Below are 16,862 nucleotides of genomic sequence, written 5' to 3'. Positions count from 1 at the left end.
AGCGCTACAGACCCAGATCGATTCAGCCTGCTTAGAACATTGCTTATTTGCCTGTATTGATTCCTAGTGTTTGCTGTCGTTTTTCATCTTGGGTTCTGTGAGTTAGAAGTTAATCAAGTTATGTTGACGATACCTGGGCCAACTGACACTGACCCTTCAGTTAAACCTCACTAAGGAAAACACAGCCTGAACTCTGACCTCTGGGGCTGCTGCTCATTGAAAGAAACTTATAGCAGTAACATGTGAGCGTGGGGTTCAACTACAGTACTGTCCACTCTCGCTATGTCTTGATTATTACTGTGAGGATATCCTGAACCAGGCACAGCCTGCATCTGTATGGACTCCTGTTCTATCTGATTATGACCCATCAGCCAGCACTGTAGAGCTCTGGGTCACCCCTGTCACGGGACAGCTCTGGGTCACCCCTGTCACGGGACAGCTCTGGGTCACCCCTGTCACGGGACAGCTCTGGGTCACCCCTGTCACGGGACAGCTCTGGGTCACCCCTGTCACGGGACAGCTCTGGGTCACCCCTGTCACGGGACAGCTCTGGGTCACCCCTGTCACGGGACAGCTCTGGGTCACCCCTGTCACAGGACAGCTCTGGGTCACCCCTGTCACTGGACAGCTCTGGGTCACCCCTGTCACTGGACAGCTCTGGGTCACCCCTGTCACTGGACAGCTCTGGGTCACCCCTGTCACTGGACAGCTCTGGGTCACCCATGTCACTGGACAGCGCACCGCTCCAGTCACACTCAACTTCATATTATTCTAGTGTGAATCATTAATTCAGAGGTGTTGAGCCTGTACTTGTTTAGTGTGTGTGTGTGTGTGTGTGTGTGTGTGTGTGAGAGAGACAGGGCCATTTCTGTCTGTGTGCTGTGGCTGTCTCATTGATTTCTCCCTTCTCACAGTCCACACTACTGACTGACTGACACTATGGGGTTGGTGGAGACCAGAGGGAGACCCAGCTGCAGGCTATAGAAAGAGGTGTGATCATCTCCATGGACTGTTTCACATTCTACAAACGTCTAAGAACTTCCTTCAGGAGAAGGACTCCGTATGTCGCTCCTTTGTCCTTGAGTGAACCTTGTTTGGAGAACGCTGCAGTTTTGACAAACACCCATGGAAAGAGAAAGCGGAAATCACAAAACATGCTGAGTAGGCAAAAATTCAACAACTTAAAAATGCACTTCAAGTGGAAACAGCGTGGAGACGATGCCTTAGCAAATCCAGTCCTCCTCGGCCTTGAAAATTAAATGACAAACATGCTGGTGGAACGAGAGAGAGGTGGGGGGAGAAAGAGAGAAAGTAGGGATATTGCGGTGGAACGAGAGAGAGGTGGGGGGAGAAAGAGAGATATTGCGGTGGAACGAGAGAGAGGTGGGGGGAGAAAGAGATATTGCGGTGGAACGAGAGAGAGGTGGGGGGAGAAAGAGAGATATTGCGGTGGAACGAGAGAGAGGTGGGGGGAGAAAGTAGGGATATTGCGGTGGAACGAGAGAGAGGTGGGGGGAGAAAGAGAGAAAGTAGGGATATTGCGGTGGAACGAGAGAGAGGTGGGGGGAGAAAGAGAGAAAGTAGGGATATTGCGGTGGAACGAGAGAGAGGTGGGGGGAGAAAGAGAGAAAGTAGGGATATTGCGGTGGAACGAGAGAGAGGTGGGGGGAGAAAGAGAGAAAGTAGGGATATTGCGGTGGAACGAGAGAGAGGTGGGGGGAGAAAGAGAGAAAGTAGGGATATTGCGGTGGAACGAGAGAGAGGTGGGGGGAGAAAGAGAGAAAGTAGGGATATTGCGGTGGAACGAGAGAGAGGTGGGGGGAGAAAGAGAGAAAGTAGGGATATTGCGGTGGAACGAGAGAGAGGTGGGGGGAGAAAGAGAGAAAGTAGGGATATTGCGGTGGAACGAGAGAGAGGTGGGGGGAGAAAGAGAGAAAGTAGGGATATTGCGGTGGAACGAGAGAGAGGTGGGGGGAGAAAGAGAGAAAGTAGGGATATTGCGGTGGAACGAGAGAGAGGTGGGGGGAGAAAGAGAGAAAGTAGGGATATTGCAGTGACAGATGGAGCAGCGTATCAGAGGGCGTGTGCTGGGATGCTGAGGTTCATTGAGCGTTCTGATAAACATCAGAAGATTGCAGGTACTCAGAGGGCAGAGCAGGGAACCTGCAGCACAGCTTTTGCTTCCTGTGCTCTTTACAATGGAGCGATCCTATTAGAGATACTGCAGACAGGGAGTCTCTCACAGACCACTGGACACTTGGGTGACTTCTTGGATGCTATACCTTCCTACTCTTTAAGTAGGCATAAAATGTCCACTATTCTCAGTTTTCTTTTTTAAATTCTCCACTGAATTCCTTTATACAAATGAGTGCAGTACACAAGTTCAATTGGTGTGTGTGTACCTGCAGGAGCTCCGACCCAGGCCAGGCCCAGCACCCCGTCGTCAAAGTCCCTGTCGCTGAAGACGTAGGCCAGGCAATAGTCATCATGGTTCTGTTCTGAGTTGAGCTCCAGGAACTTCTCCACCCCGATGTTAGCAAAGCGGAATGGATTGGTGGTGTCCCGCTCATCACTGGTCGTGTTTATCTGAAGATGGAGAAGAATGGGCTCATTGAATAGGTCATGAGTAGGTAATCACACATACATGCTTATGTACACGCACGTACGCACACGCACACACACCAGGGTTTCCATTTGGAAAATGTTGCACCGGACATTTGACCAGCAGCATTTTCATTTATCAGACATTTGAGAAATCTACCGGACCCATACGCATTGGGTGAGTAACCTGATAAGTGTGTCCACCCACGGTGCTCAGAATGACAGAAATGACATTTAGATTATGGTAATTTATATTAACAGAACATGCAAGTCAAGAATGCAACAATGTGCGTTCCTCCTTACTGAATTCTGAGGTTAGAATAACGTGTCCTGTTCCTCAGCCAACAAGACCAGTGACGAACAGCAGAATCCCTAGCTTTTGTAAACCTACTATCCCCCATAGTAGAAAAGGTTACCTATTCTGTTGGTCAGCTTGTCAAGAAAGAAATAGCCTATTCCAAACAGATTCTGGGACAGAGAATAAAAAGAAAAAGCAATGAGTCTGATGCAACAGATTAGAACGTTTAGCTTAAAATGTTGAGAAACGTTTTTATTTACATTATAAAACGCAGCAATGCGCACAAGGCAGTAGGCTGAGTGTGAATGTTCCTTCCATAATGCAATAAGCAGGAAAAAGCTCACCAGTTTCATGTGACAGAGATAAAAATATCCGTTAGAAAGACGGGAGATTTTTTTACATTTTTTTTTTTTTTTTTTTACATTTTAGTCATTTAGCAGACGCTCTTATCCAGAGCGACTTACAGTAGTGAATGCATACATTTCATACATTTTTTTTTTTTTTTTTTCTGTGCTGCAAGGTAAGACATGCCTCATATGTATTAAAACGTTCAGGTTTCAAACAATTAAGTATATGTTTTCAAAATGCATACTGCCTCCAGCTCATTGCAAAGTGGTGTGTGATGCGCTGATGAAGAGCCTATGCATTTGCTGTTTGAGATGCTGTAGCAGCAGCTCTCGCGCTCTGACAGATTTTCCACTCAAAGGCTCTGTATCTGTATGCTGTAGGCGTGTGATAAATAAGATATGCCTAAAAAACGAAATATACTGTGCACAAGTGCCAATTAAATTCCACTAAATTAAGCAAATTAACGTATAGACCGATAAATGTATTTACATCTACTGGTATTAACATAAATTAATAGGCTAAAAAGCATTATTTCACAAAAGGGATTTTTTGTCCTTCTCCCGGACAATTGACCAGCGGCAATTTTATTTATCGGCTTTCAAAAAAAGAAATTGGGCTAAAAGCAGGCTATTACCGGCTAACTGAAACCCTCAGTAACACACACACACACACACACACACACACACACACACACACACACACACACACACACACACACACACACACACACACACACACACACACACACACACACACACACACACACACACACACACACACGATAGGGGAACAGACGGGAGCATTGTTAGGAGGGCCTACAGTAACAGGTCCCTGGGGTATTGGAGAAGAGACTTCAAACAAAGGCCACTGTATCTACATCACTATAATCATTGCTAAAGGTAACTATGCTAATGTTTGTTTGAAGAGAGAGTGGGAAAAGGCTTTAGACAGATAGAGAAATCATTCTACTTAAAAAGTTGCCAGCTCTTTGGCCCCAGAGAAACCTTTTGTGAGAGTTGTTTTGAATTGATTTTGGAATGGGGCCCAGAGCTCCCTACTTTAAATGGCAGCTGGTGTTCACCTGAGGATTTTAAGGATTTATTAGGTCTTGGAGTGTGGTGGAATACTGATGAGTGAGGCAAATAGTGGTGCTCACCACCCACACACCCCCAAACCCCCAAGCGTGAACACAAACTCACCCTGATCCTTTTGACCATGAAGCTGATGTTGCGGATGCCCAGGAAGTCAGTACCCTGGTAGATAGAGTCAATGGCCTTTACATGGCTGGAGATCTAGAGAATAAAACAGTCACCATTAGATGATGAGAAGTGTGGAACAACTGCACTGCAGAGAGAACATCAGATAAATCATAGCATTACATTAAAGACATGACATGTCTGTTACCCCACCAATGAACACATGAATAATATCTCTAACTACAGAATCACTGCATTCAGCCTATTGAAATCAATCTGTTGAAGATTTGCTCCACACTGTCCAGCCCATCCTATAAACAAGCCTCTAGTCTCAGAGCTAAACCACAATCCTAACGAACCCATTTACTTCATCACACTGAACCTTTTTTTATCTCACCTATGGAGAGAGTGAGTGTCCACAGAAATGACATTTTAATCAGCTAGTCTCTCCTTTAACTGGACCCCAGTGAAAGGCAGCATTTCCTCTGCATCTGATTTGTTAGGCTATAGAACTCAGTCAGGAGGAACAAGTCTGCGATGCTGGGCAGGCTGGCTGAAGGAAGCCAACAACAACAACAACTGATCAGACCCACAGACAAACACTATTCTGTTTGTAATCCATTTCTCCTGGCGGAATTAAAGGGCAGACCCTGGTTTTCCCCTGCTGAATGACTCAGAGTGTGTGTATTAGGGCTGACACCATTTAGTCAATTGTTTGGTCGATAGGCTGTTGGTTGACCGAGATTTCATTAGTCGAGCAGTTGCAAATTGATAAAAATAATTAAATGGTGCACAAGACACCGGTCTGATTCGCACCGGTCTCAGTGGACTAATCCATTGCGGAAGCCACTGGGATGGCACAGTCCATCCCTCTAAGACGTGCTACTGAAATTGTAAAAAGGCTATACTATTTAAGAATAATGGCGCAACACTGATAAATAAAATAATATTATATAAATGTGCTTTCTCCCGCGATGGATAGCGGGCCCTGTCCACGGTTCTGAAACTTAATCTTCAGTGAGCCGTTGAATTGGTGCCTTTCCCTAAAGCCAGTTCCTCCTTTGGCCGCCTTTCCTTCCAGTTCTCTGCTGCCAATGACTGGAACGAACTGCAAAAATCACTGAAGCTGGAGACTCATATCTCCCTCACTAGCTTTAAGCACCAGCTGTCAGAGCAGCTCACAGATCACTGCACCTGTACATAGCTCATCTGTAAATAGCCCATCCAACTACCTCATCCCCATACTGTTATTTATTTTGCTCCTTTGCACCCCAGTATGTACTTGCACACGCATCTTCTGCACATCTATCATTCCAGTGTTTAATTGCTAAATTGTAATTATTATTTCGCCACTATGGCCTATTTATTGCCTTACCTCCCTTATCCTACCTCATTTGCACACACTGTATAGAGACTTTTTTTCTATTGTATTATTGACTGTATGTTTGTTTATTCCATGTGTAACTCTGTGTTCTTGTTGGTGTCGCACTGCTTTGCTTTATCTTGGCCAGGTCGCAGTTGTAACTGAGAACTTGTTCTCAACTGGCCTACCTGGTTAAATAAAGGTGAAGAAAATAAAATAATAATAATAATAATAATAATGTTGCTATGTGCATAATAATGGTGTTGACAACAATGCGGCAGAGGCAGTAGCGGAGTGAGGAAACAGGGAATCAGCTTAATTAGGTCTATAACCAATAACCTAACTGTTAAACGTGCATGGCTTTAGAAATCGTCCATGTACATCTTCAGAAATAAGACAGATCCTGCTTCTGTTGACAGTTTCAGTGTTTGTTTAATAGTCTACTGATTGCGTGAGCACCAAGCCTCATGCAACTGCAAAATGTCGTATAAAGCAATTTCACAAATTCGGCTGTTTTTCAATCTTTGCTATGCTGTAATAAAGGCTTTGCAATTTTTTTTTCGTTATAAGTAATACCAGAGTCTGTTTTATTTTATATAGTGTTGTTTACACTTCCAAATGAGCAGGAAAAAAATATACTGCTCAAAAAAATAAAGGGAACACTTAAACAACACAATGTAACTCCAAGTCGATCACACTTCTGTGAAATCAAACTGTCCACTTAGGAAGCAACACTGATTGACAATACATTTCACATGCTGTTGTGCAAATGGAATAGACAACAGGTGGAAATTATAGGCAACAAGCAAGACACCCCCAATAAAGGAGTGGTTCTGCAGGTAGTAACCACAGACCACTTCTCAGTTCCTATGCTTCCTGGCTGATGTTTTGGTCACTTTTGAATGCTGGCGGTGCTTTCACTCTAGTGGTAGCATGAGACGGAGTCTACAACCCACACAAGTGGCTCAGGTAGTGCAGCTCATCCAGGATGGCACATCAATGCGAGCTGTGGCAAGAAGGTTTGCTGTGTCTGTCAGCGTAGTGTCCAGAGCATGGAGGCGCTACCAGGAGACAGGCCAGTACATCAGGAGACGTGGAGGAGGCCGTAGGAGGGCAACAACCCAGCAGCAGAACCGCTACCTCCGCCTTTGTGCAAGGAGGAGCAGGAGGAGCACTGCCAGAGCCCTGCAAAATGACCTCCAGCAGGCCACAAATGTGCATGTGTCTGCTCAAACGGTCAGAAACAGACTCCACGAGGGTGGTATGAGGGCCCGACGTCCACAGGTGGGGGTTGTGCTTACAGCCCAACACCGTGCAGGACGTTTGGCATTTGCCAGAGAACACCAAGATTGGCAAATTCGCCACTGGCGCCCTGTGCTCTTCACAGATGAAAGCAGGTTCACACTGAGCACGTGACAGAGTCTGGCGACGCCGTGGAGAACGTTCTGCTGCCTGCAACATCCTCCAGCATGACCGGTTTGGCGGTGGGTCAGTCATGGTGTGGGGTGGCATTTCTTTGGGGGGCCGCACAGCCCTCCATGTGCTCGCCAGAGGTAGCCTGACTGCCATTAGGTACCGAGATGAGATCCTCAGACCCCTTGTGAGACCATATGCTGGTACGGTTGGCCCTGGGTTCCTCCTAATGCAAGACAATGCTAGACCTCATGTGGCTGGAGTGTGTCAGCAGTTCCTGCAAGAGGAAGGCATTAATGCTATGGACTGGCCCGCCCGTTCCCCAGACCTGAATCCAATTGAGCACATCTGGGACATCATGTCTCGCTCCATCCACCAACGCCACGTTGCACCACAGACTGTCCAGGAGTTGGCAGATGCTTTAGTCCAGGTCTGGGAGGAGATCCCTCAGGAGACCATCCGCAACCCCATCAGGAGCATGCCCAGGCGTTGTAGGGAGGTCATACAGGCACGTGGAGGCCACACACACTACTGAGCCTCATTTTGACTTGTTTTAAGGACATTACATCAAAGTTGGATCAGCCTGTAGTGTGGTTTTCCACTTTAATTTTGAGTGTGACTCCAAATCCAGACCTCCATGGGTTGATAAATTGGATTTCCATTGATTATTTTTGTGTGATTTTGTTGTCAGCACATTCAACTATGTAAAGAAAAAAGTAATTAATAAGATGATTTCTTTCATTGAGATCTAGGATGTGTTGTTTAAGTGTTCCCTTTATTTTTTTGAGCAGTGTATAATATTGTACTCCAACTGCACCTGTTTGCTACACAATACTCATTCAGAGCTTGCTCCTATATCCTCCTTTATCTTCAATAGTTTCCACGACTAAGTCAAATGTCTTCACACATCTGACTTTCCTTTTCCCTCTTACGCAACCAGTAAACATCCCCCCATTTCAGGTTTATTTTTCACGTTCTCTTCATCCATTTTGCTGTCACGTGTTATGGTGTTCAGAGTTTGTTATAACCAATATATTGATGTGATTATGATAGGTTATAGGTCAGACCCTACTGGTCAAGTGCATGCCCTGCATATATGTTTTACGTAAAGAGATGTTTTTCCTAAACAAATTAGGTATTTCAGTTACAGAACCTCAGTCAGAAACAAGTAAGACAGGAAATGGCTGTAATTATGTTGCAGCTTCAGCACAGACAACGGCGATAAACACTTGCTGTGCTGTGGTGCCTGTTCGCAGCAGCAGGGAGGAGAGCGAGACAAGACGCACCAGTCACACAGGCTCCCGCTGTCATTTCATTTTAACACAGCATGGTCATCGGGCTCCCTTCTTGAGTCATTTGTGTGTCTTATTTATTTAATCAAACAGTGAGCTTAAAGCATCAGACAAGCTCAGTGCATATAGTTGATTTTATTCAAACTCTTCGGGTGTGTCTATATATGGAAAAATACACTTTTACAATGTAGACCAATTGAATAGTTGAAAGAACAGAGGACTCTTGATCAACCAATATTTTTTTTTAGTCTGGGACAGCCCTAGTGTGTGTGTTACAGCCTCAGTACCTGTGCGATGACAGCCTCTCTGGTGCCGTAGTACTTGAAGAAGAGGTGGTCAGTCTGGATGAAGAGCTGGCAGGTGTTCTTCTCTATCTGAGCTGCTCTCTTCTTCCTCAGGATCAGCGGACCATGTCCATGGGACCTCTCCTCTTCCTCCACCACACTGCTGGCCTCCTGCAGAGACAACAACCAGAGGAACTCCTACCATTAGTCAACTAGGAGGGAGAGATGGATGTGAGGGAGAGTGAAGTGGAACGAGCGGAGCTGGAAGAAGAGCGATAGGGGAGATAGATTGAGAGTGGGAAATTGAAAAAAAAAAGAGCCCAAGTCTAAGAAATGACATGAGAAGGTGACTAACAGGAATGTGTAAGGATTTCTGCCATTTTGGTCAGGGAAAAATCCCATGTCTTCAAACGTGGAGAAAGAGGGCCCTGGCTTCTGAAGGGAGGAGGTCTTCCAGAACATGGGGAAACATATCCTGACACACCCCTGGTCTGGTCTGACTCATCCCTGGGAAGAGAGAACACTAACTCCTCACCCTGCCAAATGATCTGTGACATCACTCTACTCAGTCATCCAATGTTCCACAGAGCTGAAAGGGATAAGAACCCAGGAACAATAAGATAAATCTGGCTCTCGTTACAGCTCCAATAACAAGTTTGACTTAATCACTTCCATGTTTCCTTATCATGCTAACTGTTATTTTACCATGGAGCAAGATGTGAGGTGGTTTGTATGGTCCTCCAGTACTGTGTCCAGAACGTTGTTGTACAGTATTGGTGAGTGCTGTATAGCTATAGGGTTGGTTTCACAGTGGGGTATTATCAGCTCACCTTGAGAGGCTCCTCCATAGCCGAGGCCTGGTACTTCTTCATCCTTTCAAACACTGAGTGGTCAGCACAGCCCCCCTCTGAGCCATACTTATGAGGGTAATCTGGGAGGAGAAGAGGAAACCATCAATATGAGCTCAACCATATTTCCAGTAATATTGCTTCTCTCAGCTTCAGGCTAAACTTGTTTAGAATGGTAATGAAAAAGTTTGTACACAATAGCAGCCATAGTGTGGTCTCATCTACTCTATGCAAGGCCCTCTAAAACATACCAGTATAACCTCATCTACTCTATGCAAGGCCCTCTAAAACATACCCGTATAACCTCATCTACTCTATGCAAGGCCCTCTAAAACATACCAGTATAACCTCATCTACTCTATGCAAGGCCCTCTAAAACATACCAGTATAACCTCATCTACTCTATGCAAGGCCCTCTAAAACATACCAGTATAACCTCATCTACTCTATGCAAGGCCCTCTAAAACATACCAGTATAACCTCATCTACTCTATGCAAGGCCCTCTAAAACATACCAGTATAACCTCATCTACTCTATGCAAGGCCCTCTAAAACATACCAGTATAACCTCATCTACTCTATGCAAGGCCCTCTAAAACATACCAGTATAACCTCATCTACTCTATGCAAGGCCCTCTAAAACATACCAGTATAACCTCATCTACTCTATGCAAGGCCCTCTAAAACATACCCGTATAACCTCATCTACTCTATGCAAGGCCCTCTAAAACATACCAGTATAACCTCATCTACTCTATGCAAGGCCCTCTAAAACATACCAGTATAACCTCATCTACTCTATCCAAGGCCCTCTAAAACATACCAGTATAACCTCATCTACTCTATGCAAGGCCCTCTAAAACATACCAGTATAACCTCATCTACTCTATGCAAGGCCCTCTAAAACATACCCGTATAACCTCATCTACTCTATCCAAGGCCCTCTAAAACATACCAGTATAACCTCATCTACTCTATGCAAGGCCCTCTAAAACATACCAGTATAACCTCATCTACTCTATGCAAGGCCCTCTAAAACATACCAGTATAACCTCATCTACTCTATGCAAGGCCCTCTAAAACATACCAGTATAACCTCATCTACTCTATGCAAGGCCCTCTAAAACATACCAGTATAACCTCATCTACTCTATGCAAGGCCCTCTAAAACATACCAGTATAACCTCATCTACTCTATGCAAGGCCCTCTAAAACATACCCGTATAACCTCATCTACTCTATGCAAGGCCCTCTAAAACATACCAGTATAACCTCATCTACTCTATGCAAGGCCCTCTAAAACATACCAGTATAACCTCATCTACTCTATGCAAGGCCCTCTAAAACATACCAGTATAACCTCATCTACTCTATGCAAGGCCCTCTAAAACATACCAGTATAACCTCATCTACTCTATGCAAGGCCCTCTAAAACATACCCGTATAACCTCATCTACTCTATCCAAGGCCCTCTAAAACATACCAGTATAACCTCATCTACTCTATGCAAGGCCCTCTAAAACATACCAGTATAACCTCATCTACTCTATGCAAGGCCCTCTAAAACATACCAGTATAACCTCATCTACTCTATGCAAGGCCCTCTAAAACATACCAGTATAACCTCATCTACTCTATGCAAGGCCCTCTAAAACATACCAGTATAACCTCATCTACTCTATGCAAGGCCCTCTAAAACATACCAGTATAACCTCATCTACTCTATGCAAGGCCCTCTAAAACATACCCGTATAACCTCATCTACTCTATGCAAGGCCCTCTAAAACATACCAGTATAACCTCATCTACTCTATGCAAGGCCCTCTAAAACATACCAGTATAACCTCATCTACTCTATGCAAGGCCCTCTAAAACATACCAGTATAACCTCATCTACTCTATGCAAGGCCCTCTAAAACATACCAGTATAACCTCATCTACTCTATGCAAGGCCCTCTAAAACATACCAGTATAACCTCATCTACTCTATGCAAGGCCCTCTAAAACATACCAGTATAACCTCATCTACTCTATGCAAGGCCCTCTAAAACATACCAGTATAACCTCATCTACTCTATGCAAGGCCCTCTAAAACATACCAGTATAACCTCATCTACTCTATGCAAGGCCCTCTAAAACATACCCGTATAACCTCATCTACTCTATGCAAGGCCCTCTAAAACATACCCGTATAACCTCATCTACTCTATGCAAGGCCCTCTAAAACATACCAGTATAACCTCATCTACTCTATGCAAGGCCCTCTAAAACATACCAGTATAACCTCATCTACTCTATGCAAGGCCCTCTAAAACATACCAGTATAACCTCATCTACTCTATGCAAGGCCCTCTAAAACATACCAGTATAACCTCATCTACTCTATGCAAGGCCCTCTAAAACATACCAGTATAACCTCATCTACTCTATCCAAGGCCCTCTAAAACATACCAGTATAACCTCATCTACTCTATGCAAGGCCCTCTAAAACATACCAGTATAACCTCATCTACTCTATGCAAGGCCCTCTAAAACATACCAGTATAACCTCATCTACTCTATGCAAGGCCCTCTAAAACATACCAGTATAACCTCATCTACTCTATCCAAGGCCCTCTAAAACATACCAGTATAACCTCATCTACTCTATGCAAGGCCCTCTAAAACATACCAGTATAACCTCATCTACTCTATGCAAGGCCCTCTAAAACATACCCGTATAACCTCATCTACTCTATCCAAGGCCCTCTAAAACATACCAGTATAACCTCATCTACTCTATGCAAGGCCCTCTAAAACATACCAGTATAACCTCATCTACTCTATGCAAGGCCCTCTAAAACATACCAGTATAACCTCATCTACTCTATGCAAGGCCCTCTAAAACATACCAGTATAACCTCATCTACTCTATGCAAGGCCCTCTAAAACATACCAGTATAACCTCATCTACTCTATGCAAGGCCCTCTAAAACATACCAGTATAACCTCATCTACTCTATGCAAGGCCCTCTAAAACATACCAGTATAACCTCATCTACTCTATGCAAGGCCCTCTAAAACATACCAGTATAACCTCATCTACTCTATGCAAGGCCCTCTAAAACATACCCGTATAACCTCATCTACTCTATGCAAGGCCCTCTAAAACATACCAGTACGATAACCTTACTATTCCTAGCAGCAACATTCATCTGAGGGTTGAGATATCTTTCAGAGCATTATATGTCATTGTTCAAGAGGACAGAAAGAAGGGGTAGTTAATATCTCGCTCTCAGTGTGTGAGACAAGGCCTAACACAGTCTGTGTGTGTGTGTGTGTGTGTGTGTGTGTGTGTGTGTGTAACAAGGCCTAACACACAGACTGTCTACGCTAACTGAAAGAATAGGCCTCTGTTCACCGCTGACGTCTCCTTCTCCAGGCTGGAGAGTAACAAAGCAGTCTTCCTCCCAAATTACATGTCACTGACTCACTCACTGCTCGACTTTCCTCTACCTTCCTCTGCCAGAGGCTCTGAAAAACACCAGACTCAATAAGGAGCAACACTACTACTTGAAACTACAGTATCCAGAAATGTCCAGTATTCAGCAATACACCTTCACAATTACTGACACAGATCAATGCGAAAGAATGGTCTGAGATACCACAGATTTTGCCACAGAGTCCAGATTTAAACCTCCATCTAAGCAGTGACCGTGTCCTTGCCCTCTGCTGACAAATAATGCCATTGCCCAGAACAACATGTGGTGCTGTGTCCCTCTGTGGACTGGCTGGCTGCTGGAGCATTCCCAATGGGACCAAATCAGTAAAAACAGAAGAACAGCTGGGTACTTTACAACCCAGCTAACATGGTGATCATCAAGAACACAGTTTGTTCACGGGCGTCTGCCTAAAGCAGGTGCACAGATCCAATTTTCTCATAAAACTGAACATTTTGATTAACGCATCCAATTCAAATCTATTGACTCTGCTCTGATGTCACCCATTGAAGAGCAGCCAGCAAGCAAGTTGGAGAGCACCCTCCCTGTCATCACCATCCTGTCATCACCTCCCTGTCATCACCTCCCTGTCATCACCATCCTGTTCATAAATGAGTCAATAAACAAGCAGTCTCACCATAGTACAGAGCTCCCCTGTAGAATGAGCTCAGCGATCACAATGCAGAACACAGAACTGCACAGTGAAACACTAATGAAAGTGAGTAAACCATAGTGACACAGAACTCTTAGCAGAGAGCCATAATTGCCTGTGGAAATCTGAAAACTCTTATAATGGGTTTTTGTAATCTACACTCTTTACCTTCACAGCAGGCGTGAATGCTAATGAACTCCAATTACGGCTGTGTGTTTAGTCAACAGAATAACACAGGGCTTTCTACTTCTTCCCTAGTTGGCTTTATCTATTCACAGCAAACTACTTCACCATCTCTGTCTGATGTCAGTCCCTACAGAACAAAGCCATTTGTTCCAGGACGAAGGCGCAGGGTTGGGAACAGGTATGGAGGACACACAGGGAGGCAGGCAGTTACTTTTTCCTGGTTAGGTTACGTGACCATGGAAAACTTCTGACCCTTATTATGCGGGAGACAGAGGTAGGCAGAGTAACATATGGATATGCTGTTTTGGGTTTGGGCAGAGTGAGGTGAACTCAGGGGCCTCAGCCGGGGCTCTCTGGGCCTGGGGAATGGCGCAGTGTCAACCAGGCCTGACAGCTCTGTTGCTGTCTAAGCGGGCTGCATAACAGAGCAGGCAGGGTGAGGAGGAAGATGCGGTGTGTGTGTGTGTGTGTGTCTGTCACTAATGAGGACTCTGGGATAACAGAGCCATCTCTCCCCCCCCTGGGCAACATGCCCTCCCTACTCTGCTTCAGATACCTGAGACAGGACTTCAAAACACAGGCCAGCACAATCCCACACTCAGCACTTTGAATGTTTTAACCTATACACCGCAATACAACAACCCTGAATACACAGAATAACTGAATGCATATGCCATCAATCAATCAGGCCGTTACTGTACAATGTGCTGATAATAAAACAAGGTCAGGTCAGACTGCTCTGTGATCAGTTCCAAGCAGAGAGATGATTCACTCCCCAAGTTATCCCCAGATAGTAACATGCAGTGAGATGGAGTCAATAATGCTGACTGCACGCTTCAATAAAGGTCTCCTCTCTCCACTGCATCTTTTCCCTAATGTACACAACACACAGTCGATGCCACTGCTCTAGTCAATAGCGAAAGCCCCCTAATCACAACAAAAGCACACACCAGTAAACACAAGCAATCAATCCTACAACTAGGACAATGTAATTACAGTACATGTATGCGTGTCATTTAGTCTACACCAATCAGCACTCTTACATCCATCACAACCAGAGCCACCACAACATACTGGCATAGAAATGGACTCCAAATGGCTTCCCGAGTGGTGTAGCAGTCTACGCCACTGCATCGCAGTATTGAGGCATCCCTACAGCCTGGGGTTCGATCCCAGGCTGAGTCACAGCCAGCCGTGACCGGGAGTCCCATAGGACGGCACTCAATTGGCCCAGTGTAGTCTGTGTTAGGGGAGGGTTTGGCTCATCGCGCTCTAGCAACTCCTTGTGGTGGGCCAGGTGCCTGCAAGCTGACTTCAGTTGAACGTTGTTTCCTCCGACACATTTGTGTGGCTGGCTTCCAGGTTAAGCGAGCGGGTGTTAAGAAGCAGTGTGGCATGGTCATGGTCATGTTTGGATGGCGTATGACTCGACCTTCAGGGAGTTGCAGCGATGAGATAAGATCATAACTACATATTGAATATCATGAAATTGGGGAGGAAAAAAAATACAAATAATAATATTACAAGAAGATAAGATTTTTTTAAATAAATAATATGAAATGGACTCCAAAGACATAACACTCAGTACACAGTCCTATTCTTCAAAGTCCTTATAGGCATCATTTAGACGTATTGTGAGTGAGACTTAGTCCTCAAAGCCCTCAGGTTGAGTCTGGCAGTGCGGGGAGGACACGGCGCAGCAGAGCTGCTGTTCTAAACCTCCCAAATTAACCTGTCGGTCACCAGCCTGCATGACGGGAGCAGAAATGCCACCGCCACAAGCCAAACACAAACACAGTCCTAAAGAACACGCATCGCCGTAATGAACACACACAGTGCCGACGAATACGCCTCAAAACTTGAGGAAAACACACTCAGTCCCAAAGAACACAAACTCAGGCCCAACAAAAGCACACACACACAGCTCTGCGACATACAAGTAAACACTACACTCAGCCAGCGTTTCACACTCCCTCAACCTTCCTAACCTCCTCTCCTCAGACAAATTTGGACAAACAGACATTTTAATTCACACTCTTCGATGGCAGAAAAGTGGTAAAGGAATGATTTTGGCACGTTATTTTATTTATATTTCGCTTTTTTAATCAAAGTCGAGATAAGTGCTGCAGGGTCAGGATGGTGTTCCTTAAAGCCTGGCTGTACTTACAGCACTATTGACTGACCGCAGTTCATTTGCATTCTGCTTTGCATATCATATGATGAGTCACCACAAAGCGCCACTAGTGGGCAGTCAGGTCAACCGGTTGGAGGGGGAGAGAGTGGGCTCAGGGTCAACCTGTCCCCCGTTGTCAGTTGAGGAGAATGGCTCTGTACTGGACCGGCCGAACAACAAAACGGTCTGCCCTGACAATGTGTTCTCTATTTCCAAACAGAAAGCTGCCATTGTCCCTGCAGTGAATGCCCTCTCATTCAGATGCTAATCAAAAGGCCTTTGCGAACGAGAAGCGAAGAAAGACAAAGTTGTGAAAGCTGGCGGAAATGGGAGTTACAGAGTCAGTCACGCCTTTTCATTCTTCATTCCATCCCTCCACCATTTGTCCTTCCTCTCTCTCACCAACCCCGGCTTCAACAGGAAAGAGAATTCTAAAATTAGGTGCCACAGTTTCTTCAAGGAAAAAAGCCTCCGCCACAAAATGAACCTGTTTGAAGTGCATTTGAAGTGTCTCTTTGATGTCTGAAAACATACAAGTGCAGACAGGATATCTGTGAGGAGAGACTGTTTAATGAGTGGATAAAGACACACTCCCAGGAACAGCAGTTTGACTAAAACAACTGCTGAAACCTGAATGTTACACTGAATGGGATGCGGCGGCAGGTAGCTTAGCGGTTAGAGCTTTGGGCCAGTTACCGAAAGGTCGCTGGTTCAAATCCCCGACCAAAC

General features: G+C 45.1%; 1 protein-coding gene across 1 annotated transcript in view; it reads right to left on the bottom strand.

Moving 5' to 3' along the window:
• The window catches only part of LOC106587342 (disintegrin and metalloproteinase domain-containing protein 10), a 106,887-nt gene that overhangs the window by 8,384 nt on the left and 81,641 nt on the right, over positions 1 to 16,862 (bottom strand). Inside the window, exons 5-8 of the mRNA XM_014175660.3 lie at positions 9,626 to 9,726; positions 8,799 to 8,966; positions 4,447 to 4,539; positions 2,403 to 2,586 (exon numbers count right to left, since the gene is read on the bottom strand). Coding sequence (XP_014031135.1) covers positions 2,403 to 2,586; positions 4,447 to 4,539; positions 8,799 to 8,966; positions 9,626 to 9,726 — 546 coding nt within the window. The remainder of the gene's footprint in view (positions 1 to 2,402; positions 2,587 to 4,446; positions 4,540 to 8,798; positions 8,967 to 9,625; positions 9,727 to 16,862) is intronic.

The sequence above is a fragment of the Salmo salar genome, chromosome 26 (genome assembly GCF_965601325.2).
Source record: "Salmo salar chromosome 26, fSalSal1, whole genome shotgun sequence".
Classification (NCBI taxonomy): domain Eukaryota; kingdom Metazoa; phylum Chordata; class Actinopteri; order Salmoniformes; family Salmonidae; genus Salmo; species Salmo salar.
Note: the sequence above shows the minus strand (reverse complement) of the source record. Positions and strands in the feature narration are given on the sequence as shown.